This window comes from Rattus norvegicus, chromosome 8 (assembly GCF_021556685.1).
Source record: "Rattus norvegicus strain SHRSP/BbbUtx chromosome 8, alternate assembly SHRSP_T2T, whole genome shotgun sequence".
NCBI classification, from domain to species: domain Eukaryota; kingdom Metazoa; phylum Chordata; class Mammalia; order Rodentia; family Muridae; genus Rattus; species Rattus norvegicus.
In genome coordinates this window covers 30,325,908-30,349,795 of record NC_141541.1, presented here as the reverse complement: position 1 = coordinate 30,349,795, position 23,888 = coordinate 30,325,908, and the positions used below count along the sequence as shown (strand labels likewise).

Below are 23,888 nucleotides of genomic sequence, written 5' to 3'. Positions count from 1 at the left end.
TCAAACAGGTTAATAAGAAATTGGGGGTGATACTAAACTCCTTTCCACCAGTTTTCCTCTATCCCAAAAATTGCTCCTAAAATTGAAGCTTATTAATTTAAAAAAAATCAGGATAAAGAAGTCAAAATCAGAACCCAAGCCAAGTGGGACTAAAAAAAAAGCAATGGCCTGCAGGCTAAGCTCCTGGGATCCTGATGTCAGAAGTGAAACACCAGTGGTGTGGCTGCAGTTCAGAACCTATGACATCAGGCCTCTTAGGGAATGCTGGCAACTGTGTGGCCACTGCTACCCTGAAGTCCCAGCACTGTGATTACTTATGCGAGACCCTCACAAGACTGGACACCGTAACCCTCACTCATGAGGAGAGTTCACAAGCTACACAAGGCCACACAAGGGACCCGCTCAGAGGCAAGAGATAAAACCTCACAGGATGCTCCATCCCTTCCCAGGATACAGGTCAATGATGGCTAGAAAGGAGCTTTTCTTCGTGGTGTAGCTGCTTATGTCTCCCGTGTTCCTTTATTAAGTAAGTTAAAGGCATGGCTCACCAAGCTAGACTTGAGTAGAATCATTCTTTGGCCTGCTGTTGGTGAGCACATGTTCACCTCTCTCCAGATAAAAAGTTGGCATAATAGAGTTGAAGTCAAAACTGCTTGGTGACAGTGACAGTTTCTCCATCTTGGGCCACTCTGTACTTAGTGTAGAAAGTGCGATAAACTCTCAGCTTCTACAGAAGACTGGAATGACCTAGAGAACGTAAGTCTAAGATTTATGCTTTATTTTTATAATGCCGCATACATGATAAGCATGGAGCTGATGTTGTGACTGGGTTTTAGTATCCAAGTATCCTGGGTTTGTGGAGTTCTTTAGTTTTTGGTTTGAGTGACTGTCAGAAGCTGTGAATTGGGCAGTTGCTGTAATGGAAGGATGATGTACCTAAGATAAACCCAACCCAGCTCAGGCTCAGAGAAGTCCACCTCTTCTTGTTGTCCCCAAATCCTCTGACAGACCCCTGAACCCCCACCAACTCAGTGATCCACTCAGGTTTAGCCTCCTGCGTATCCTGAATCAGAAATCATTCCATAGAATCTAAAGACAACTGGTTCACAAAGTCCAAGTATGCTCCAGTCTCTTACCCAGAATGGTATGGCATTTGCACACCTCTTCTCACCCATGTTATACCGTCCAGATACGAGGACATCCAATACAAGGTAAGCCCTATGAAACAGTTATGCCATATTGTTTAGAGGATAATGACAAGAAGTGTACACAGTACACACAATTTATGTTTTCGTGGGTGGTCGGCTGGATCTCTAATTGTAGGATCTGCTGATTCAATGCCCCTGTATGCCTCAGAATCAGCCAAGGAAGCTCTGAGCTCAGAATATAGCCTATGGGAATGGTGCAGGTAATGAGTCTTTCTGGTAGAAATCATGCGCTACACTAAAGGCCTGGGGCCTAGGATAAACTCTAGCAAAGTAGAGATGAAGAAGAAACTGAGGGGGAGGAAACAACATGGATGACAGGCATGTGAGAGGTACCTTTGTAGGGTCCCAGTAGGGACATAAAAGGGGCAGGGGAGGAAAAGGCATTTGGGAGTGGGTGGCCGTGGCCCACAGAACTAACAAGATGAGAGAACGAGACAACCCATCCCACACTCAGACTGAAGCCAGGCAGATTAATCTGTTTATTATTCTTTTCCTTTTTCAAAACAAAACTAAAAATCTTTGAGAAGTGCATTCATCACAGTTAAAAGCTTCCTGAAGTTTGTCGGCAGAACATGACATCGTGGTGAGGCAGAAATGAGAGCCGTGGCGTGGATCGCCAGCCTGAGTCCTCTTTCCCATCTCCACTTCACTGCTCTGTCACTGTTCTCATGCTGCTAAACAACTCGGCCAGCAGTATAGCCCCCGCCCCAAGCCTGAACTCAGCCACACAGCGTCAAGACATTGCAGTCCCAGCCAGCTTCGCCGTGATGCCCAACAGAGCCAGCGCCTGACGGGCTCCCCTCAGGAGAGGTTCTCAAGTGTTCACAAAGTAGACAGTGGTGCAGGGACCAAGACGTAGGTCCTCAGAATGATGCTTCACAGGCCCTGGATCTTCCCACCCTGTAGTGCCAGCTCCTTCCTATGCTCTCCTGAGTCAGAGGCCAGAAAGAGTGATGTCATCACCGCTCATGTTTGACGTTGGCTTCGCTTGGCTCTAAGGTGACTCCATTGCCATTCCTGGGGACTTCCTTCTTGCTCCAGTCCTTTTCCATGTACAATTCAGCAAGCACAGGGCAATGTTCGGAAGCGACTCCACCCCAGGACCAGTTATCTGGAATCCAAGGGTTTGTGAGGCCTTCTCTCACAACAGCCCAGTGACCTGAATAGAGAGAAGAGACCAAGAATTAGAGTAAGGGTGGCCAGCACGGTTCACCTGACAACCGTCCTCCAGTAATCTGGCCTGCATAATCAAAACCTCAGGGCCAACTATGGCCTTTTTTTTTTCACATACTATAAATGATAGTTTACTTGTACAAGTATCGAGGGTACCCAGCTAAACAGTGAAAAAGATCTACTCCTTTTTCATAGTGTTACTAATATGACCAACAAAAGTAAATGTAAGTAATATTTTACCATTCTTTTTGGTGACTATTTTAACTTTTTACGCATGTATACAATGTCTTGTTCACATGCATCCAACTCTCTTTAGACCCTGACCCCCCCAAATCTATCTCCCTCCCAAGTTCACATCTTTCGTTTTATTACAACCTACTGAATCCAATTAGCATTTGTAATTAATTTTTATAGCAGTAGGGATTAAAGCCGGGGTCCTGAATATGTGAGGCCAGCATCACACTGTGCCTCTAATGACAAATGAGCGTTTGACAAAGTTAATGAAAGGCCTCACACAGCATAAATCACTAAGGAAGCATTAGCAGACAATTTCTTCCTACAGAAGAAAAGGAGAAGCTTATAATGGCTATTGAGAAAGCATTAATACCTTTGAAGTAAAGGGAGAAATGTAAGAAATAGGAACTATATCTGAAAACCACAATTATAAAACAATTACAAGGAACTGCTATGCTCCTCTGTGATGTATGACATCAGGGTTACTATAAGACATGAAGAGCCTGGATTCCGGACTTGGTCTGGGCAGCACAGCTGACAGCTATGGCAGGCTTGTCCCTTCACCTCATCTTCCACATCTTGAAGGTGGAAGACAAATGAAAGGATGGCTCAGCTCCACCATTTCTGACAGAAGTGCCTCCCACAAGGGCCCTGCAGAGAGCGTAGTAGCCCTGGGCTCCAATGCACGTTCAGCAAATCACATCTTGCCACAGGCAATAGTAGTCAAAGCCCAGTAGAGGCCCAGGTGAGCCCTGTAGGCATGCTGGCAAGACAGTCATCCACACTTAAAGTTCTAAATCCCAAGGAACGGACGGCCATGTCTGTGTGGCCAAGTCTTGCAGTGGGACCCAGGAATTGCTTCTTTTCCTCTTCAAGTTTCTTGCTGTATGTGGTACAGGACAGTTCTGCAGAGCTACGGGGGAGACTTAGAACACCATTCTAGGCTTTCATCAAGCACCCTGGGGATTTGGGGATGTTGTTTGGCATCCTGGGCATCTAAAGGCTCTAGGGTGCCATCTGCATCACCACATTCATAACCACAGAAGAGCCTTCCATTCTCCCAGAGTGCTAGCGGTCTCCTGGCTCTGAAGCTCACAGTCTGAGGCTACGTGGAGTATCCACCATGCTGTGTTCTTTGGGGAGCGCTGAGGATTTCTCTTGTCCCTCTGGGAGAATATGTGTTATGATTTGGTTCCTAAAGGTTCCCTAAAAGCTCATGTGTTGTAGACTTGGTCCCCAGCTGATGGTACCACTGGGAGGTGACAGAAGGTTGAGGGGGCAGGAAAAGTTAAGTCATTGGGTACATGCCCTTTCAGGGACACTGGGACTGCAGCCACTTCCTGGATCTTTCCCTCTCCTTCTTGGCTGCTTTAAGGGGTATGTGGGGGGAGGGAACAGATGAAACAATGTCCCAAATTCACAATTCCTGCCACAGGTGTCATCCACAAATGCCACATACTTCTACCACAGTGTACTATCTCAGATCTAAAAACAGTAACGCCAGGTGACCATGGACTGAAGACTTTGAAACTATAAGCCAAAAGAAAGCTTTTTTCCTTGTGGGTAGATTATCTTGGGCATTTTTGTCACAGTGACAGAAACACTAATAGTGACGCATCTCCTCGCCTGTGAAAGTGTACCGTGTACCTCATTCCACAGGACAGCATTTGAATATTTGACTGAATGTTCACTGAATGACTAAGTGTTCTTAATGTCCAGGTAAGTTAACAGTTCATCTCTGAACCATGATTCTGATGACCTACAGAGGTGGTTGTAGCTGGGTTTGCATGCAAACTGCTCATGTGGACTAGTGGTTATCTTTAAATTATTTGTCACATGTCCTCTTAGACATGTCTCTGACCCAACAGTGACACAGTGGAGGATGACAAGTAGCATTGGCTATCTCAGATGTTTACAGGTCCTCAGCCCACTACTGAACAGAGACAGCCGGGGGTGGGGGGTGGGGGGGAGGCTTCCCTTACCCGTGAACACTTTCTTTAAGCTTTTGCTGATCCAGATGTTGTCCACGGATTTGGAGCCTTGAGGATTCCTGGTGCTGATGTTGGTGAAGGTATGAGCCGGGATCAGGTGGTGAAATTTTTCTCTCCTTAGGATATCATAGTCACTGCTATCTGGCCCTTGGCCAAAATCCCCTAAAATAACAACATCTTTTTCTCCTGGGAGTAAAAGAAAGAGAAATCGAAAAGAGGAGGTCAGAAGCAAAAGACAACATTGGCACAGCCCCTTGAAAGGGACTGTGATTCTTTGGTTTGACCACTCAGGGTTTAGGGCCACAGGTCTGGTTTCTGTTTTCCTGTCCTTTCTTGTGTACCCACTGACTGTGGACATAGGTTAATTTGGAAATGACGGACAGCGTGAGGCAGAAACACCCCTCATTCAGTGTGTCTAGGCTCTAAACTTACAGTGGGGAAAGGAACAAAAGGCCTTGCTCATATGTCTAACAACAGTTCAGCAAACTTCTACAGAGTGTCAGGCCCTGCCTGTACAGCAGTCAAAGATGAACAACAAGACTGTCCCTGCCCTCTGGGACTTCACAGTCTAAGGGAGAGGAAAATGAAGAGACTGCCAGGATCACAGTGTAGGTCTAAAACCAGAAAGTGGTACTGAGGGCACAAGGAAGGTTGCCAGGGAGGCTCCTGGGAGACGGGTGCTGGCTTTAGTCTTAGAGGATGCACAAGAGCCATCAGATGAAAGGAAGACGTTAGGCAGCAGGGAGCAATGAAGCAATCTTGTTGGGGGGATGTACAGCAGAATCTGGAGAAGCCGGATGCTTCCAGAGTGAAGGTTTAGGAAGTCAGATGTGGCTGGCTCAAAGATAAAGGCATCTGCTGTCAATCCTAATGGCCTGAGTTCCATACCCAAAGCTCACACAGTGGAAGGAGAGAACGAGCTCTCTAAGTTGTACCCTGACCTCATGCAAGAGATGCAGGCAGCAGATACTCTCTAATTGGCAGGCACGTCCTCTGCCTGGGAATCAGGTCACAGTAATGAACCATGAGAAAGACTGGGTGTCTTCTCCTCACCCAGTGAGCAGCCCAGAGCATCCATGTAGACACCTTGCTATACTCTTGTGTAGGTCATTTCTTCGATTGTCCCCAAAATTAACAGATGTAAATAGTGCTGAAAGGAGACGTTCACACAAGTATCTGTGTCCCTGCTTTCTGTAAAGAGGCCCAGCTAAAAGTATGGTCACTGTTCATACTCTAGATAAGCAATGCTGGCCTCGTTACCAGAGGCTATTCCCATGTCAACCAGCAATATGAGCAATGCGCGCTAACACCATCCATGAACATCCTCAGTCAAATGGTTTGGTCCGTCTTATTTGGTTCACCTTCCTATATGTAGACAAGTAAGGTGTGCTCATGGCCTGGAGGATAGAGCACCCACACAAATTATTTAGAATTCTGCACAAGGATTTATTAGCCCATTCAAGCATTTGTTTCACCCCGCCATGTTGTCTTTTAGTTTTTCGGTCTGAGTGCTTTCTTCCTTTGTGACCTGCCAAAACACTCCAGGATCACCTATATCTTTTCTGGCCCAGCCCTAGACTTAGCCACTTCTCCAGGGAACCCCATCTCCCTCCAGCCATGCGTTGGGTGGAGCACAGACACCTCTTCCCTCAGGGTTCTAAGGATTCATTAACTGATTACAAAAGTTCTTTATATGTTTAAAGAATAGTGACCTCTGTACCACAGATGAGCTTTTCAAATCTTTGCGAAGGCGACAACAAAGTCACACAAATGTTCAGCATTTATAGTTATCATCTTTTTCTTTTTTCTTCTTTTTTCCTTTTGTTTTTGTTTTTGTGAACACTACTTCCTGTCCCCATCCTAGGAGAAAATAGTTGGGTGACTCTGGTCATTGCCACCTCTCAGTTTGGGAGCTGTAGGTGGGGCCTTGGTCCACCAAAGAAAGAGAACAATCCGTTTCCTGATAGTTGTTGACGTGAGTACAGAGCCCAGTGTTCCTGTAAGTGCCTGGCACAGGCTCTCCCAAGCAGTGCGGACCTCCTTTCTTCTCTCCTGAGCCACATTAGTGAGAGTCGACCAGAGGCACAGCAGCAGAAAGGACTTTCTTGTGTGTAAGGAAGGGCTACAAAGAGAGGGCAGGGGAAGGGTGGAAAGGTTGCCCCTTTGAAGTATTTTAGATATTTCTCTCACCGCCTGCAGGAAATGGATAGTTAGGAAGTATTTCCCAAGTAATATGAATTCCAAAAGAACAATGGCCCCCAGCCAGGCTCGACTAGATTCCCATGAACTGGGCTGACCCTTGTGAGGAATTTACTGCAGGGAAGCCAGGGTCCCTAGGTAATGAGGTTTCCATTGCCCTCTGTAAATGGCCCTTTAAAGAAGGCAGCTCTTGAACAAAATAGCATATCCAAGACTTTCAGCAAATGCCTTTCCCTTGGTATGAGTACACCGGCAGTAATGACAGCTAAAGGGGAAGAAATCTAAAGTGAAATGACAGAAGAGGCCAGCAGGGGGCACCTGTGTGCTACAAATAACAGGTCCCACAGCAGGGCCCACGAGAAGCCTCTCCCACTGCTCCACTTCCTAAAACTTAGATCCCATCCACAGTATGAATCAGGGTGAGCCCAGGCATTGGAAAACTGATGCCAGTTTCTCACAGGAAAACCAACTTGAGAGTATTGCTGAACAGACCCCAGGACTGATGACCTGGGACAATGACCAGTCACGGATCCCTTACTACACTGTATAGATGACTTCTTGGACAATGTGTCACTTAACTGTCACCGCTCCTAGGAGACAGGTGATGTCACATTCTCCTCTTTGCAGGTCGAAAGCTCAGACTCTGAAAACGAAATAATTTCCCCAAAGTCATGGAGGTGGCTCTTAAGCCAGAGTTCTTCACAAAGAGTGAGGGAGGAGGAGGCTCAGGATGCCAGCTGCCATTTATCCTAACACATGGAGAGATAAGGTCAGGGTCTACTGTACAAGCAGACAATCTGTGCCAGTAGGAGGAAGACCTCTGAATGAAGGCAAAAGCTATCACATACACTATCTGGGAAACTGAGGTAGACAATGCCCATATAAATAAGGAAGCCTTTCAGTGGGGGGTACAGACCTGACTACTGGGGGGAAAGAGCAACTCAGCAAGCAGGAGGGAGGCTGGGGTCGGGGTCAATCAGCCAGCTCTGTGTAACTTCAAAAAGGAAAACAAAGGCTCCTTTTGAATGGGCACATCCAGATTTCTCACAACCAGCTCTTCCGGCTCAATGTGTGTTAGAGGTGACATGGCCTCGGCTTTGCCCCTAAGAATGCACAGCCCAAACTCTCTCGATCACAGGCCTGTGTGGGCTCCCTAGTCATGGTTCCCTGAGTTCCTAGGCGTGAGGCAAGAAAGCTCTAGGCCAATTTCCTCCAGGAGATTCCCTAGATTTAGAAAAGGCCAGCAACACCCACTGAAGTGGCTCCCCACTGAGGCACACTCCTACCTCAGGGCCTTCCTAGAAGACACCAGGAGCAACACTGGGCTCACAGCAGGAGACCTTGTCCCTAAGCCCTGATAAGGTTGAAAGAAAGTTCAGCGAAAGGACAAGCATAGGATCCCTGATGCCAACCGGAGTTTCCTATTCCAGACAAAGGCAGAAAGGCCTGGAGTTTGCAAATCAGATGTTTCTGTCTCTGTGGGAAAAAGGCTTCATCTTCACTTGAGCAGAACATCGCACTCATCGATCTTTCTTTGCTGCAGGGCTGAAGTATTTCCTGAATCCCCTGGGTCACCAGTTAACAATTAACTGGGTATTAGTAACCAGCAGGGGAGTGGGGGGCATGAGTCACTGTCCCTACCTGGATGTGTCAAGGCCAAGTCATGCCGTGGGTCAGTCAGTAGGCCCTTGGCAATGTGAAACTTGCCTGAAGTTTTCTGATAAACTCCTGAACTCTACCTGGAAACCAGGGGCAAAATGGTATCTGCTTATGGCCATCGGGCACATCTGAAGAAGCATCTTTGTTTCCTGCATCTGAGATAGAGACTAATAGAGATCTAGAGAATAGAGACAGATATGAAAAGGTCTCAAGTCATCCTTCGAATAGGTGGGAGACTAGTGAGTGAAGAGTTCCGCACATAGCTACTTGTTGGATGGGGTATCTCAGTTTGAACCTGCTCACGTGTTTTTCAGCCTGAGGAGTCATCATTTAAGTAGAATACTGGTCAGGGCAGGTCCTGACTTGAAACATAAGCCTGTATACTCATATTCATAGTGTGCAAAGGTTGAAGCAACCCAAGAGCCTACCAACAGATGTGAACAATACAATGTAACACAAACAATAATTGTTCAGCCACAAAAAGGATTGAACATCTGACACATTATACAACAGCACTCATATGGAGAATGCTAGGCTAAGTCAGAAAAGCCAGACACAGAGTGAAAACAGCATGTTTTTCTCCTCATATGAAGCATGTTATCAAATTTATAAACAGAAAGGATGGGATGGTGGATGCTGGACACTAGAAGAGACAGAGGACCAGGATTCAGGGGGTACCAGGATTCCAGAAGGAAGATGGCAGTGTTCTGGAGAGAGATGGTGGTGGTTGATGTACAGTATTGTGGATATACTGAATGCCACTGAAGTGACACTTACCAATCAAAACAATGGTGAACTTTATGTCTATCTTGTTACAATAAAAAGGCTTTGAAAATGTAAAGTTATAACTGGACAGAAACGTTTGCATGGCCAATTATTTACTGAATGTCCCACTATGATGGGACAAGTTGGTGACCTGAAGTCTAGGAAGTTAAAAGGGCAGTCAAGACTCAAGAATACAGAAAGGATTTTGAGGTCCCCAGCTGCAGTTCTTCACCTTGTCGCCTCCTGTCCCTCCTGCACAAGAACATGTGCAGACCTGCAGGCAGTGCCATCAGAGGAGTCAAGCCAGGAAGTGTTGTCACAGCAGAGGACTATCGCCACTTATACTTCCTCCTCTAGTCCTCTTCATCCAAGAGGCTGACAGACCATGTCACTGGTACCTTGACACCCACTGGAGAGACCCTCAGATGCAAAGGAAGGGCATGCAGAAAGGTCGGATGGGATCTACAAGAGCCAGGAGTGTGAATGCCCCTGAATCCATGACTTCTACTGAGTGGCCAGGCTAAGAGATCAGAGAGATATCTGGGAAAAGGTACCATTACCATTACCATTACCGCCCTGAAGAAGTGTTTCCCACCCACAGAGATAGAGATCCCTACCTTTCAGGGTTTCCTGGAGGGTTAGTGCAAAATTCAATAATCGGTGGCCATCGCTGTGATTCTTGCTGGAATTCTCAACTCCTGGGAGGGCCAGGGCTGTCAGCTGGAGGTTAACCAGGGTCAAGTCATTACTTCCCACCTGGGTGGCAGGAAATAAAGAAACAGGGAAAACCTTAGATATTCATGCTTCTTTCTTTTACGATGGATTAATAAATGGCTTTCTACACACAGTTGGTGACGGTAAATGGAATCAAAGCCAGTTCTTATGCATAAGAGGCAACACAAGGTGTTTTATTTTCAATTTATCGAATCTAAAGTCTACAACTCTAAATTCCAGCCCCCTGCCTCTATTGACATATCTGGAAGTGGTAGGATTTCTGATAAACCTTTTGCATAACTGTATGCAAGAAGGAAGTGTCTTTAGTATCGAGATCTTACAGACTCAAGGCTGTTCTCCATAAGGCTAGCTTGAAGTTCCCCACCAACTCGTCTTTGTTCCTTTGGAATCAATTGTGTACTAACATCCACTTTAACCTGATTTCTCTGTAAGAACCAAAGCTCACCAACCATAAGGCATAAGATCTACCTGGAGCCTGAGCCCCAGGGTGGCTCTCATGGTCTTCTGGTAGTGTATACATGTGAGGGTGTTTTATCTTCTGGGCTATCATAACATTGATCAGTTGCTCTATGTTTAGCAAGTCTGCTTTTTCTATTGCCATGGCAACAAACATTAAATACTTCTGAGAAGGAATGAGTATATGGGCCCCAAGATGTGGAAAGTACCAGTCTTATCTTGTAGGTGTGGCCCCAGGTCACCATCAGGACCAACAACTCTACAGATGCTGCTATCACATCCAGAGAAGCCACCTTGAGGCTTGTACTGGGACATGCTGCCTGTCAGGATAGGCTGTCTGTGTCCTAAAGCATTGGCCATCCCTTAAATGTGACTTGAAAAACAAGAAGTCAGTGGAAACCAGGAAAGGGAATAACATTTGAAATGTAAATAAGAAATACCCAATTTAATAAAGATGGGGGGGGAAAGTTAATGGCTGGGCTGGGTGATTGCTTCCAATGATTTGAAGCCACCACTCCCAATGCCACAGCTAGCATTTTCTTTATTAGCCTATTAAATATAGTTTGCTTTTTTTTTTTTATGTTAGCTAAAGACAGTGTTTTACAAGCTGTTTTTGTACGGTGGTAGGCATGGTAGCTATTCTGTAATGCCAGCTCTCAGGGAGCTGAGCGGGGCAGGACTGGAAAGGTTCATTATGTAGGCCACATAGCAAGACTGTTTCTCAAAAAATAATAAAGGCACTAGCAAAAATACCAGCCTGCTTTTTAGCTATATAAGCTGGTTGTGGCTGCCTGTTCCAGTTAGCCGGAGCCGGAACAAACCATTTAAAAGTTAAATGTATTGTTAGGTTTAAAGATAATCCTGGCCAACTCATGGATCAGAATCACAGGTGCCAGAAATACAGACAGAACCTCATCAATATGGCAAGAAAAGGGATTGAAGGAGCCACTTGATGCCACAGAAGACACATCGGTGTGAGCATACACCAATCCTATCGCCTTCACTACTACAAATTTGGGAGATGGGATACAGGCTTATATAACCCATGATAGAGACATGGCTGTCCCCAAGCCCCACTTCATGCTGGGCTTAAATGATGCTGGCCTTAGTGGGTAAGTTTAAAGCTCCAGAGTTACTGGGGAAGACACAGAAAGAAAAGATGTCAATAGAGACCAATAGAGAACAGCTTGCTGGACTCTTGAAGGGGTCAAGCTGCCTGACTTGGAATTCACAGTTAAGTTGTGATGAGGTTCATTGCCTCTGTGGTGACTTTCTGGTTTCCTCTTATGTCCATCATTAAAGCACTTTGGTATTCAGGAACAATGTCAAGAGGTATGCAAGACATAGCAGAGAGAGGACACTCAGATCCACACCACCCAGCGCCCCCCCCCCAAGCCTCTTCATGGACAAGGAGATATAAAGAGAAGCCAATGATGGGGTCCCTCAGTCCAGAGCTCCTTCTGGATCCCACCTCCAATCCAATAAGCCCTCAGTGGGTCCATTCTTCTTGACATCTAAACAATGAGGTCTGAGGGGCAGTTGAAGAGAGAGGCTCCTTAGAGCAGCTCTGCCAGAGGTGGCCATTTTGACCCCATTAGTCAGTACCAGACAGGTGGGACCCAGTAAACACACTTGAAAACAGCCTAGGCCCTATCACAGATGGCCGAGGCCTAGGCAATGCCTGATTTTAAGAAAGGTTATCCTTCTGTATAACATGCATGGAAACAGCTGTATGAATTAGTTTCCCACTTTCTTTCTTTCCTGTCTGTCTGTCATTTCATATATCTATCAACTAAATATCACCTATCAACTGTCTAGCTAACTAGCTACCTGTTTTTGAGAGGAGAGGTTTTACTAGGTTGCCTAGGGTAGTCTTGAACTCCTGGACACAAGCAATCCTTTTGCCACAGTCCCTGTTGCTGAGACAAGGGTGCCTCATTCCTCCCAGGTTACTGTCTTTCTTCTTGCCATGGGTTAGATTTTTCTGGGTCAAAGATGCCCTCAAAAATCCCTTCACTACTGCCCTGTAGAAGGTTACCTATTCCAGAATAGGTACTAACCTACACTAAGAGAATACTATCAAGTGAGAAAGATGTGACTTCTCTGGGTCAGTGTCACAAAGACTTCCCTTTTGGAAGGAACTGGATTTCTGAGGTGACAGGAAACAGGTACCTTGAACCTGGCGAGGAACGGGCTGGGACCCACAGTCTTCGCATGACCGTTGCTGGGTGAGCTCTCCTGCCCGGGGATGTCTCTCAGCTCCACATTGGCTGCTGTGTCCCACAGGAATCCAGAGTAGCAGGGGCCCTGCAGGGCAAATGGAAACAGGGTCTTGGTGCCAGGTTCCTAATTCCAAGAGGCACATAGCATAAGGAAAAGCAGAAGGACCAGACATGGAGCAGTGGGCTCTGCTTCAGGCCCTCACAGTCACTCACCATGGGATGCTTCTATAACGAAGAACATACCTCCAAGCCACAGTGTACCGATGCCCAGTGCAGAGTTTTCCTCATGGCCAAGGGTGCCTAGCTCTTCCCTTTATGGGAAAAGGTAGGAAAAGCACATACCAGGCCCAGAATCACTTTTGAGTGACCACATGACAGGAGACAACAGCTCCCATCTGCACATGACAGATGAGGCCACTGCTGTTCATAGAGACTGAGTAACTCCCCTAAACCCCGTAGCATAGGTGCCAATGTGAGTTCAAAGACTCTGAGGGCTGGTAGGCCTGTGGGTAAGTTACTGCTTGCACAAATGGTGCCTAAGCCCTTGTCAGCTCTCAGTCAGTATTTGCCCGACGAATGGACGTCAATGCTTAGGGGTTCCAGTGATTTGAAATGGGGTTCTCTACAGATGGGCAGGACTACACACAGAAGTCTGAAGCCTGGGCCAGAGGCCTTGATGGGGGGGTGCAGACAAACTTGGATTGTGCTGGGCAACAGTTCAAGGCCCGCGTCTGTCTCAAGGAATCAGAGAAGATGCTTCCTCTGTTTGCTTTGGCCACTGCCTCTGGGGCCTTATAGAGAGAGAAATGCATCAGTCTGCCTACTCCAGCTGAGCCACAGCTGGTCATCAGGGCATTCTTAAGGGTTTGACACCAGGGACAGATCAACAGGTCATCAAACAGGCCAGTGGCACTTGACCCTGCTCCTCTATGTTGCAATGGGAGAGGAAGTAACCTTTAACCTTAGCCACCACTGAGCAGACACTGTCACACACACAACTTCAGCTCACCACCCAGTCAGATACTTGACAGGCATACTCATTTAAACAGGTGTGTGTAGGAGGGACATAGTGGAGATATAAACATGAGTTTTATGTTGTCTAAGAATCTCCTTGCCCACCTTGAGGGCTCTTGGGGAAGAATAGGAGGAAGACTTGAGGGCCCGGGACGAGATAGGAACTCCACAGGAAGCCAAGAGAGTCAACTAACATGGACCGTTGGGGTTCTCAGAGACTAAACTGCCAACCAAAGAACGTACACAGGCTGCTGGACCTAGGCTTCCCTGTGCATATGAAGCAGATGTGTAGCTTGGTCTTCATGTGGGTCCCAAACAACTGGAGCTGGGGAGGAGGGTATCCCAAAAGCTGTTGCCTCTATATGGGACATGTTCTTCTAGCTGGGCTGCCTTGTCAGGCCTCAGTGGGAGAGGAAGCACCTAGCCTTGAAGAGACTAGATACTCAGTGGGGACCACACCCACTCAGAGGAATGGGGATGGAGGAAGGATTGTGGGAAGGGGTGACTGGGAAGGGTACAGTGAGAGGGACATAAATGCATAAGGAGAGAGGGAGAGAGAGAGGGAGAGAGAGAGAGAGACCAACAATCAAAGAGTCTCCTTGCCCACCACTAAAGATAGTGCTAGTTTAAGCATGGTCATACTTGGGTCTCAGCCAAGACAAGCCCTTCAGTGTATCTAAGACTCAGTTCCTCATGGAGACAGAGAACACAGTCACTATAGTAGGCTCGAGAGAAGGCCATTATTTTGTTTACTGTGGCCCAAGGAGTCACACACTGCCTCGAGCATCACTCACATCAGCTGCCAGAAAACCGCCCGGCTCCACAATCCTCCAGGACATGGGAGGAGGGGTGTCCTAAGAGGACTCGGTTCCAATGCTGCTCCCTGCCCCTGATCAAGGCCCCCAGCTTCTCTGAGCCTTTCTCATCCCTACACTTCTTCCTTCTCACTGCGGCTCTGACCCTCCCCAAGGGACCCTTCAAAACATGACTCAGTTAGGCAGAATGGTCACAGCATAGAAAAGCACTTATGCCAGAGATAGCTCACTGGGCATAGGCAGGCTGCCACTTCCAACGACAGGGGCTGCTTTGGGGAAAATCATTTCTTCCTACATTTTTATGTCTCTCTGTTTCTCTCTCTCTCTCTCTCTCTCTCTCTCTCTCTCTCTCTCTCTCTCTCTCTCTCTCTCTCTCTCTCTGACAGTGTTTCTCTTTGTGGCCCTGGTTTCCTGGAACTTGCTTTGTAGACCAGGCTGGCCTCAAACTCAGAGATCCACTGCCTCTGCCTCCTGAGTGCTGGAATCAAGGGCATGTGCCACCATCGCCTGGCTGCTGTTTTATTTCTGAATTGTTCCTCCATTTGATACCTGAACATGACTGCAGGGCTCAGGGACCCAACAGCTGTTCAGTATATGGACTGCAAGTTCACTACCATGGAGATATGATGCCTGACTCACATTATGCTTAAAAATGATTTTTGGATCTGTGCAGCATTAAAGTTTAAGAACTCTCACATGCCATTAATCTGTGTGACTGTGACCCACTGGGCCCATAATAACAGGAGGCGAGGCCTAGACATGGCTGCAGCCTGACAACTGGCAGGGATCCCAGTTCAAAGTCACCATCCCCTGAGCCACATCTCACCCAGCCCTGGTGGTGCTCTATTCCAGGAAGCACCCAACACTCACTGTCTCCTTCTATACTGGGGCTATCCTGTGAGCTGAGGAGAGAGCTACTACTCACAGTGTGCAGAAGAAATAACTAAAGCAGAAAGCTCTCAGTGACAGTGCTCTGCTGGCCTTGGCGCCCCCTCCTAAAGGAAGGTGAGCTGACTTGTCCTTCTCAATGGCTGTACACTTAGTGAAAGGGATTGGGATACCCAGAAGGTCTTATAAAAAGTGGCCACAGATAGGGCTAGGTTGCTGGGTCTGTTTTTCTCACGTATACATGAATAACCTTTCGCAGATAGTTATTGAATGAATGAAGAAAGGCGAACGGACTCTTAAGAGGCATATGAAGTTTCATTCAGTGAGATCCATGAAAAGTGCTTTTCTTTCTTTCTTTCCTTTTCTTTTTTCTTTCTTTCTCTCTTTCTTTCTTTCTTTCTTTCTTTTTTTTTTTTTTTTGGTGGACTGAAAAGCAGAGCCCTGGCTACAAATCTGAAAACCAGATGCATCCCACGTGAACTCCTTTAGGCCCACTGTGAACTCGCTGTCCACTCCAAGTCTGTTTCCACCCTAAAGCAGCCAACCCAGATAAAGGAGTCACATGCAGTCTTCAGTAGCCACTGAAAAGAGCCTTAGAGTCAATACTCGTAAATGAATAGATAATTTTAATCCATTCTACATCTATTACTTGAATCCCAAATTACAAGTATCAACCATGTAAATACAACCCATAACATTGTAAGCAGACAAGGAATATCAGAACCTTAAAACATCTGCACCTGTGCTAAAATTATGTGAGAACAGTGCTTTTTAAATTCAAATAATTGCAAGAAATCTTCTTAAAAAACTAAGAACCCGGGCTAGAGAGATGGCAGCCTGCAAGGTACCACAAGCCCGGGGACTTATGTTTAGAACCAGATAAAGAGCTGAACTCTGTGGCCTATGCCTCGAACCCCAGCATTAGGGTAGAAGGCTGAGAGAGTGGATCCCTGAAGCTCATTGACTCGCTGAGTGTATCTGAATCCCTGAGCTGCCAGTTCACTGAGAGTCTGTCTCAACAAGATAAAAGGTGGAGAGCAATGGAGGAAGACACCTAATGGCCAACCTCTGTGCACACGTGCACACACACACACACACACACACGAGAGAGAGAGAGAGAGAGAGAGAGAGAGAGAGAGAGAGAATATGCAATGCGTGAACTACAGTGAGTGCAAATTCTCAGCCAGCGAATAGGGTTTTCTGAAAGCTTGGCAGGGGACAGAGCTGTCACCTCAGGATTACAAGGACAAAGGGCAGACATACAGACAAACGCAGAGATGCCTTGGTCCCAGACAGGATTCCTCCTCCCATAATGCTAAGCTCCCGTTTCTATGTGAGTAGGAATTCATCTCTGATCAAAATATAAAATGAGGCCTAGGGCATTAAAAATGACTATAAAAGTCAGGGCCGATAATGCAAACCTGGACCATGGACATTGACAAAGAAAAAATTAAATCGCCCTTAGTTTGGGGGATATTGTGTTTAAGAACAAAATTCATGCAGGCAGTTGTCAGAGAGGTGTACCTTCTGGAGCTGACTGGAAGGCTTCTCAGCAACAATGGACCTCCAGCATCCCCGGGGGCCCTTCCACTTGCGGATGTTGGGCAGGATTGGCTGGTTCAGCTCTGTACAGAACTGCAAAGACAGAACTCGGGTCAGTGTGTGTGTGTCCCTGTGCACAGCATCCTCAGAAACTAGACACAGATGATTCTGTGTTACCACAAAACACTTAAAAACCTGCTGACTTTCATCCCCATGTTCTGAATGCTTGATTTGGCTACTGCAAAATAAGGACATAACGATGTCCTTGTTTAACAGGGTTGTTAAACCCCACTTAACAAACAAAAAACAGGGTTTGCACATAACCATGCTACTAAACACCACAAATTAGAAAGCAAATATTTATCAACCTACAAGCCATTATCACCTGAGGACCCTCTTTGTTCAGAACAAAATGGTTTCTCTCCATCATTCTAATCTCCACGGTTCAGAAAGAGATGTCTGGTCCCTATACATACTGTGACACTGGGAGATTCAAGGTCCCAGGAGCCCCTGGATGAGGATCAGTGCTTGGCTTAGAGGGAGCAAAAATGACCCCAGTTTAATTCTGAGCCAGCAAACTTCTTCTCTGTCCCCAGTTGACTCCCACAGCCTGTGTTTATATACATAGTATGCTTGGCTATTTTTATTTATTTTTCTCCTCTTCTGTGTGGTCTGAGGAACAGCAGCAGCAGCATCTCCTGGAAATCACTAATTCTCTGAGCACATCATGGGTCTGCTTGATCAGAGCTTGTAGTAAGCTCTTCGGGTAATTAGGTTTGAGAGCAGCTGTGGCTGCCTCAGTTTTGCCTAAGCATGGATCCTGGACTCTACAGTGCCGCCGACAGCCCTTCAGGGGCTTCAGCCAGGCAAGTTCCTTTCATGCCCTCTGGGCAGCACAGAACCACACAAATGAAGTTGGTGGGGTATAACTGACAGGATTGAATCGCCTGAGAGATAATCTCCTGGGCATGTCTGCTGTAGCTTCAAGACTGGGTTAAAGGGCACTGGAAGACCCACCACCTAAAGGCGAGTGATATCATTCTCTAGTCTGGGGTCCTAGACTGAGTTAAAGGGGAAGCAGCCAACAGAGCATCGGCATCCACTCTGATTCCTGTGTGCAAAGAGCACAGAAGCCTGGGTAGAGGAGGAGAGGGAGGGACTCCTCTGGGAAGACAGAAGAGACGCTTTCGCCAGGTTGGATAACATGAAGGCATTAAAGGGGAACTCATCAGTGAAACTGAAAACTCAGGCAAGGCACGATATGGTGGCTTGTACCTGTTAATGCCAGCACTCAGAGGCAGAAGGACATTGAGTTTTAAGCCAACCTATTGTTAACCTGCAAACTGCAAGCCAAACACAATCCTTCCTTTTTAAAAGTTGCTTCTATCAGATAATGTCACAGCGATGCAAAAAGGAACCAATGCAGCAGGATACAAACCCCCCTAAAAACGCAGCTGTGATCTAAGGACAACAGAGATAAGTGAGGGGAAACACTTCCAAGCAATTGCTACAGTGGCAAGGCCATCAAAACCCAGGTCTTCAATGCCAACGAAGCCTCAATGTCTCCCAAGTAGGACTGAAGTCTCATCAGAACCTCCACAGTGCACCCTAGATGGTTAATCATCACAAGTCCCTGTCAGGTTACAGCTACCATGGAACCCGGGCATCTGAGGGTCACTGTCTACAGGCAGTGGTGCCACAGCCAGCAGCAGGGTCTTAACCCTCAGGAGGGTTTTTGGATAGCTGGGGACAGGTGGATCTCTGAACACACCCCAAATTCAACCAGCTCAAGTGACCAAGCCAATGGCACTGCTTTCTGTGCTTGCCCCCTCTAGAAGCCCTAAGGAGGCATCATCACTGATCCTGATGAGCCAACTTAAATTTAGAACATTTGGAAACTGGCCCATGTCATCCTCTCTCAGCCCACACAACACATTTCCCCTTGTCCAACCTCTTTTGTATTTCTTATGCTGCTAAAGACGAATAATTATTCAAAAAGCTGAGGAGATAGATTCGTTGCCGGCCGAAACTGTTCTATCCTCAATTTCCAGGATCACTGCTAAGTACAAGGTAGGATTTTCTTATGGTTCTAGAACTGGAGAAAAGAATTATGGGTTTGTAACTGGAGATGACTCTGCATTCGAAGTTCACAGCTAACCTGCACAGTAGGACACCTCTTATGCCCTCACTGATCAAAGTGAGATCCAGAGACAAGACACATAAACATCAGCAGGCTCCTAAGACGTGCTGTCTCAATGTCCACCATTTCCCAGGATGAGTTGTGATCTGAGGAAGCTGTGAGAAATCAACATGTCTGCCTTTCCATCGGCTGCACTACGGTAGATGCTGCCATCCAGAACAGCTCTGCTGTCTCCACACAGCCCACAGTTGTTCATGAGCGAAGTGCCTCACAGACAGGTGAGGCCCAGGCTCGGGTTTAAGGCCACGATCACACAGCTGGTGAATGCCATTGGGAAGACCTGAACACATGTCCTGTCTGCTGGATCCCTTGTCTGACAGGTGGGTCAGAGTGGAGCAAGGTCAGAGGAGCTGAGGCCAGGCCCTCTCCACAGAGTTATTGGATCCCAGCAATGCCAAAGGGAAACAAAAGGAAGACATCTTCAGGAAGCATGTCCAATGTGTAGAATGGAGTTCTTTTCAGCTACAAAGAGCGAAGTTCTGTAATTTTCAAGAAACTGGACACACTGGAGATAATCATAATAAGTGAATTCAGTCTCAGGAAGACTTGTGTCACATGTTTTCTCTCATGTGTGGCTCCTAACTTTTATACAGACTCGTACAATCCAGTGTACATATATGAATGCAGAATCAAAACTCTCTAGGGGAATAAGGGGGCTAACAGGAAGGGCAGGGTGGGGTATAGAGCAAGAGTAAGCTCAAAGTGCATTACATATTCATATAGATGCCTTTATGTAACCCAGGGTCATGTATAATGAATGTAGACTAATGTGACCGAGAAGCATCTTGTAAGCACTCTCTACCTGGACTCTGCCTTAAACTGTTTGAAGTCGGCTACTTCTTAAATAATCTGTATCACCCACCCAACCAAAAGAAAGACACAATAGTCCCGTGAGTACAACTGGGTCACTAAGGCAGAAAGACCGAAATGGCAGGGATGGCAGAAGAAAAGTATGTGTTGTTCAAAAAAAGGTGTCCCAGTAACAGTGACTTGGTCCACTCTCATACCAATATACCATCCTCCCTTGCATGCCTCAAACTCTTACAGCTAACTGATCATCAACCTAAATCAGAACTAAGCTGGCCCCTGCTCTTTTGTAAGTTAATTATTTAGTATTATGATGGGGGTGGTGTGTGTGCCCTGGCACATGTGTGGAGGTTGGAAGGCAACTTCACGGAGTTGAATCTTCTTTATCTTTACCCAGCTATGTTCAGTTCTATCTACAGGATTCCACCACAAGTGCCTTTACCCGCTGGGCCATCTCGCCTACCTCTCTTCTTCTTAATCCAGTTAATTAATAAGCCCTAATTGACTGAATCTCTGAGGTTAGGTCTAAGATTGAAAGCTGTAACAGATTTCCCCAGGCAGTTCTCATGTGTGAGAAGCTCAGACAAGCTGGGCAGCTGCCGTGGAGCTCAGCCATTCAACCTCCATTACGCACACGCACGCACGGTCTGGGAAGACAGCTTTCATTGCTCTAAACAAAAACCATGTTAGCATTTCAACCCGGCACCTTGAAAGCATCTGGCTTGTGGCTCTCTGCAGTTGATCCATGAGATCACCATATAACATCGAGGCACACAGCAGGCAAGCAATGGTGCTCGGTTGTGACTATGTCAATGGTTTTCCACCCTCTACATTCTAGAAGCATGAGCTACAAGGGTAGCCACAGACACAACTTGCTTCTCTGCATTCAGTCCAAGCAGGGCAAAACCATTTTTTTCTTTTTAAACTTGCCCCACAGCCAGTGGCCAGAAGGATGATCAGTACTACTGTGTGGATATACTACCCCCCAAAGCCTTTGTGTCTAAGCCTTGGTCCCCTTGAAGGTAGCACTATGGGGAGGTGGAGGAATCTTCAAACTATGGGGCCTACCAGGAGGATATCAGGTTCCTGGGGTTATGTTTCTGAAGAGGATATTGGGACCATGGTCCTTTCTTCTTGTTGTTGCTTCCTGGTGTTCAGGTAGTTCCCTCTACCACGTTCTTACCACCACCCAGTTCTGCCCTGCCGTGAGCCCAAAGGCAACACAGTCAACAATGAACCACAGAATGAAATGTGTAAAACCATGAGCCAAGGTAAACTTTTCTTCTTTAAAAGGTGGTTGTCTTAGGCATTTTGTCACCGTCACAGAAAACTGACTAATATAACCAATGAGGAAGAAATGATGGGAATTACTTGATTACCACCCCGCCCTATATCTTGGCAACAGGAGGCCAAAGCAAACATCTTAATGGCAATCTACAAGGTGCCTGGGGCACTGGCATTGGGAGATGCAGAGACAAAAAAATCTACTACGTCTGTGACCTCAGTGCTCGCTGCCTGCCAGGTCTGCCCTGGACCAGCTGATGACTTATCTCTGCAGTGGTCAAAGGGCCCTACGACTTGAAATGACTGCCTTTGCCCACAGACCTTTGCACTCTTTTTTTTATTTACTTTGACCACTCCCATTTTCTAAAAAGAATATTCCTTAATGCCACTGGCCATGGTCGAAGTAAAAATGAAAACAGTGTTCCAACTCTCTAGGAGACTTAAAGCTTCCTTTTGTAGTCAAGGTAAAGGAAGACCTGGCCCTGTGACCAGTTTATACATATTGCTAATAGTATTCACGGGGTTAATGGGAAGCAGCTTTGGAGTCCTGGTAGCCATTTTAAAGCAAACACCACATGGCCACTTCATCCTGTTTCCTGGAATGACAAGGAGCGCCGGCTCCATGACGATGGATTTCCAGATGAGTTGCTTCCCTGGGTGGGTGTTTGGTTTGCTTCCCTCATTTTGGACGTGACTTCCCTTTGACAATGAGTTTCCCATATGATGAGGCCAATTTCCTCTGTGTTCTCGGTATGGCCACTGAAAAAAATCCAATCTGCTTTGGCGAATGAAGTAGATGGAGTGTTTTCTCCTTATAAAGATACATTGCCACCAAAAAGAGAAGAAGCCCAATCTCAGGTCAAGCAGGGTCAAGGGTCTCATCTGAATAGGATACAATATGGCAAAAGACAATGACAGGGCTTGTAGAAATATCGGTGGGAAGTAAGGGCGTTTCCTTATCTAAATGTTTGAGCACAGGACATAACAGATATTGGAAATTCCTTACATGGTGGCCAAAAGGAAGGGATGGCCAGAGTCCATAAAAAGCATCAGCCTGCTGCATAATAAAACTAAGCAAATGCTAAAATTCATTAAGTATAAACTAATTAGTACCCATGTTTGACCTTCTAAATACAGCAAGCCTATTGTGAAGTTTCTCTAAAATACCAAGACTTGGAAAGACCACATTGTACAAGTGAGATAAAAACAGCCTTCCTTTCTCAGTTCTACTGGGAGCTATATCTTTGGTGATGGTTTGTAGTCTCACCATCCCTCGCACACATCTAGAAAAAGATGGTTCTCAGGCAGAACGCAACCAACACCATCAGAGAGCAAAGGCAAAGAACATTCCCATTCCCTTTCCCCAAAACCTTTATGGGAGGAAAAAGACCCCCTGGCCTACATTCTTTAAGGATGAGTACTGTGTCCCTACATAGCCAGCCAAAGTGCAGCTACCTCAGCTCAAATGCAAACACAGATGCCAGGATCCAAGGCTTGTCTGAAACCCACGCACAGTACTCCCATTTCATTACCTCAGGGATCTGTGCCCAGAGACCCTGGGTCCTGGGGAAAGAACAGAGGAGTCCACTTCAGCCTCTACTACTCAAAGGCCCAGTGAGCAAATGGCCTTTTCCATTAGCAGAAAATAGCCCTAAAAAGAAGACAAAGGCACTGTTGGAACACTAGGGTCAACTTGCCAGTAGCTTGGTTCCCCACAAAAAGGTCTATACCAGCTTTCTGCGGTGTCTCCTAAACTCCACAAGAAGCTACCCTCACCAAAGTAATTAGAATAGAGGCTTACTTTTAATAGGCTTTGATCCTTGTAGGCTGAGTCCAATAAAAAGAACAATCAAGCACCTAATCATCTACACACAGGTGTGCTTCTGGTTAAAAAAAAAAAAGATGGAAAGAGGCATAGAGAAGGAAGAGAAATGTGGGAGGCACTTCTCACAAACTGGCACCTTCTTTCTAACATGTCATAGGAGCAGTCCCTCTGGTTAGACAATGATATCCCCATTTGCCTCATGGGGTTGACAGGACTGGGTCAATCACACGGCCAGCAAGAGGGTAAAAAGCCAGGATTGGTCAACTCTCTTGCTCCAAGCATTCAGAACACATTAGCCAGCTACTCCCAGATGACAGTGTACGCCTGCCTTCATGCAGTGTCCATCCAGACTCCAACTTGTTAGTTCTCTGGAACTGAAGCCTGAAGACAAACGACCCTGCTGAAGCCAGTTGTGTCACTAGTAGCCTACCTCACAAGCATGCATGCTATAGGTCAGCCTTCCCTTTCATGGGGACCATGTCATTGCGTGTCACCTGGACCCTGCTCTAAGTAAGACCCTGCCTTCATCTGTCCAGAGAAACCCAGGCCGTCAGCTCCTTCTTTATTACATGTCACTGTGAGAACAGCTCCTCTTTCTACAGAGAAAGGAAAAGGAAGTTGTGTGTGGCTGGCTGTGCATCCTTGTCCGAGCATCTGTACTTCACAGAGGAAGGAAAGGAACAAACAGCCATACAATCATTTAATTATGACCTCTTTGCATATAACCTGTCTCCAATGGCTGGTAATCTCTCATGGTTCCCAAAAGACACGAGACAGTTACATGTACTGAGGAAGGACTTCCCTACCCCACCCCACCCCAAAAATTTTAAGGGCAAGTAGTTTCAAAAGCAAGAAATTTCATGGAGACTGA

General features: G+C 46.5%; 1 protein-coding gene across 6 annotated transcripts in view; it reads right to left on the bottom strand.

The window, feature by feature from the left end:
• Positions 1-1,664: 1,664 nt before the first annotated feature.
• Positions 1,665-23,888, bottom strand: part of Eepd1 (endonuclease/exonuclease/phosphatase family domain containing 1) — a 107,047-nt gene continuing 84,823 nt past the window's right edge. For 3 of the 6 annotated variants that reach the window (NR_190792.1, NR_190794.1, NM_001014088.4), the window contains 5 exons: positions 16,884-16,994; positions 12,593-12,727; positions 9,847-9,985; positions 4,598-4,792; positions 1,665-2,367 (listed from right to left, as the gene is read on the bottom strand). Coding sequence is in view for 2 of the 6 variants with exons in the window: in NM_001014088.4 (NP_001014110.1) it covers positions 2,168-2,367; positions 4,598-4,792; positions 9,847-9,985; positions 12,593-12,727; positions 16,884-16,994 (780 nt within the window). In the remaining 4 variants the exon portion in view is untranslated. Of the gene's footprint in view, positions 2,368-4,597; positions 4,793-9,846; positions 9,986-12,592; positions 12,728-15,779; positions 16,181-16,235; positions 16,995-23,888 lie in introns of those variants that run through there. The other 3 variants (NR_190793.1, NM_001429804.1, XR_015626608.1) reach the window with 2 other exon arrangements.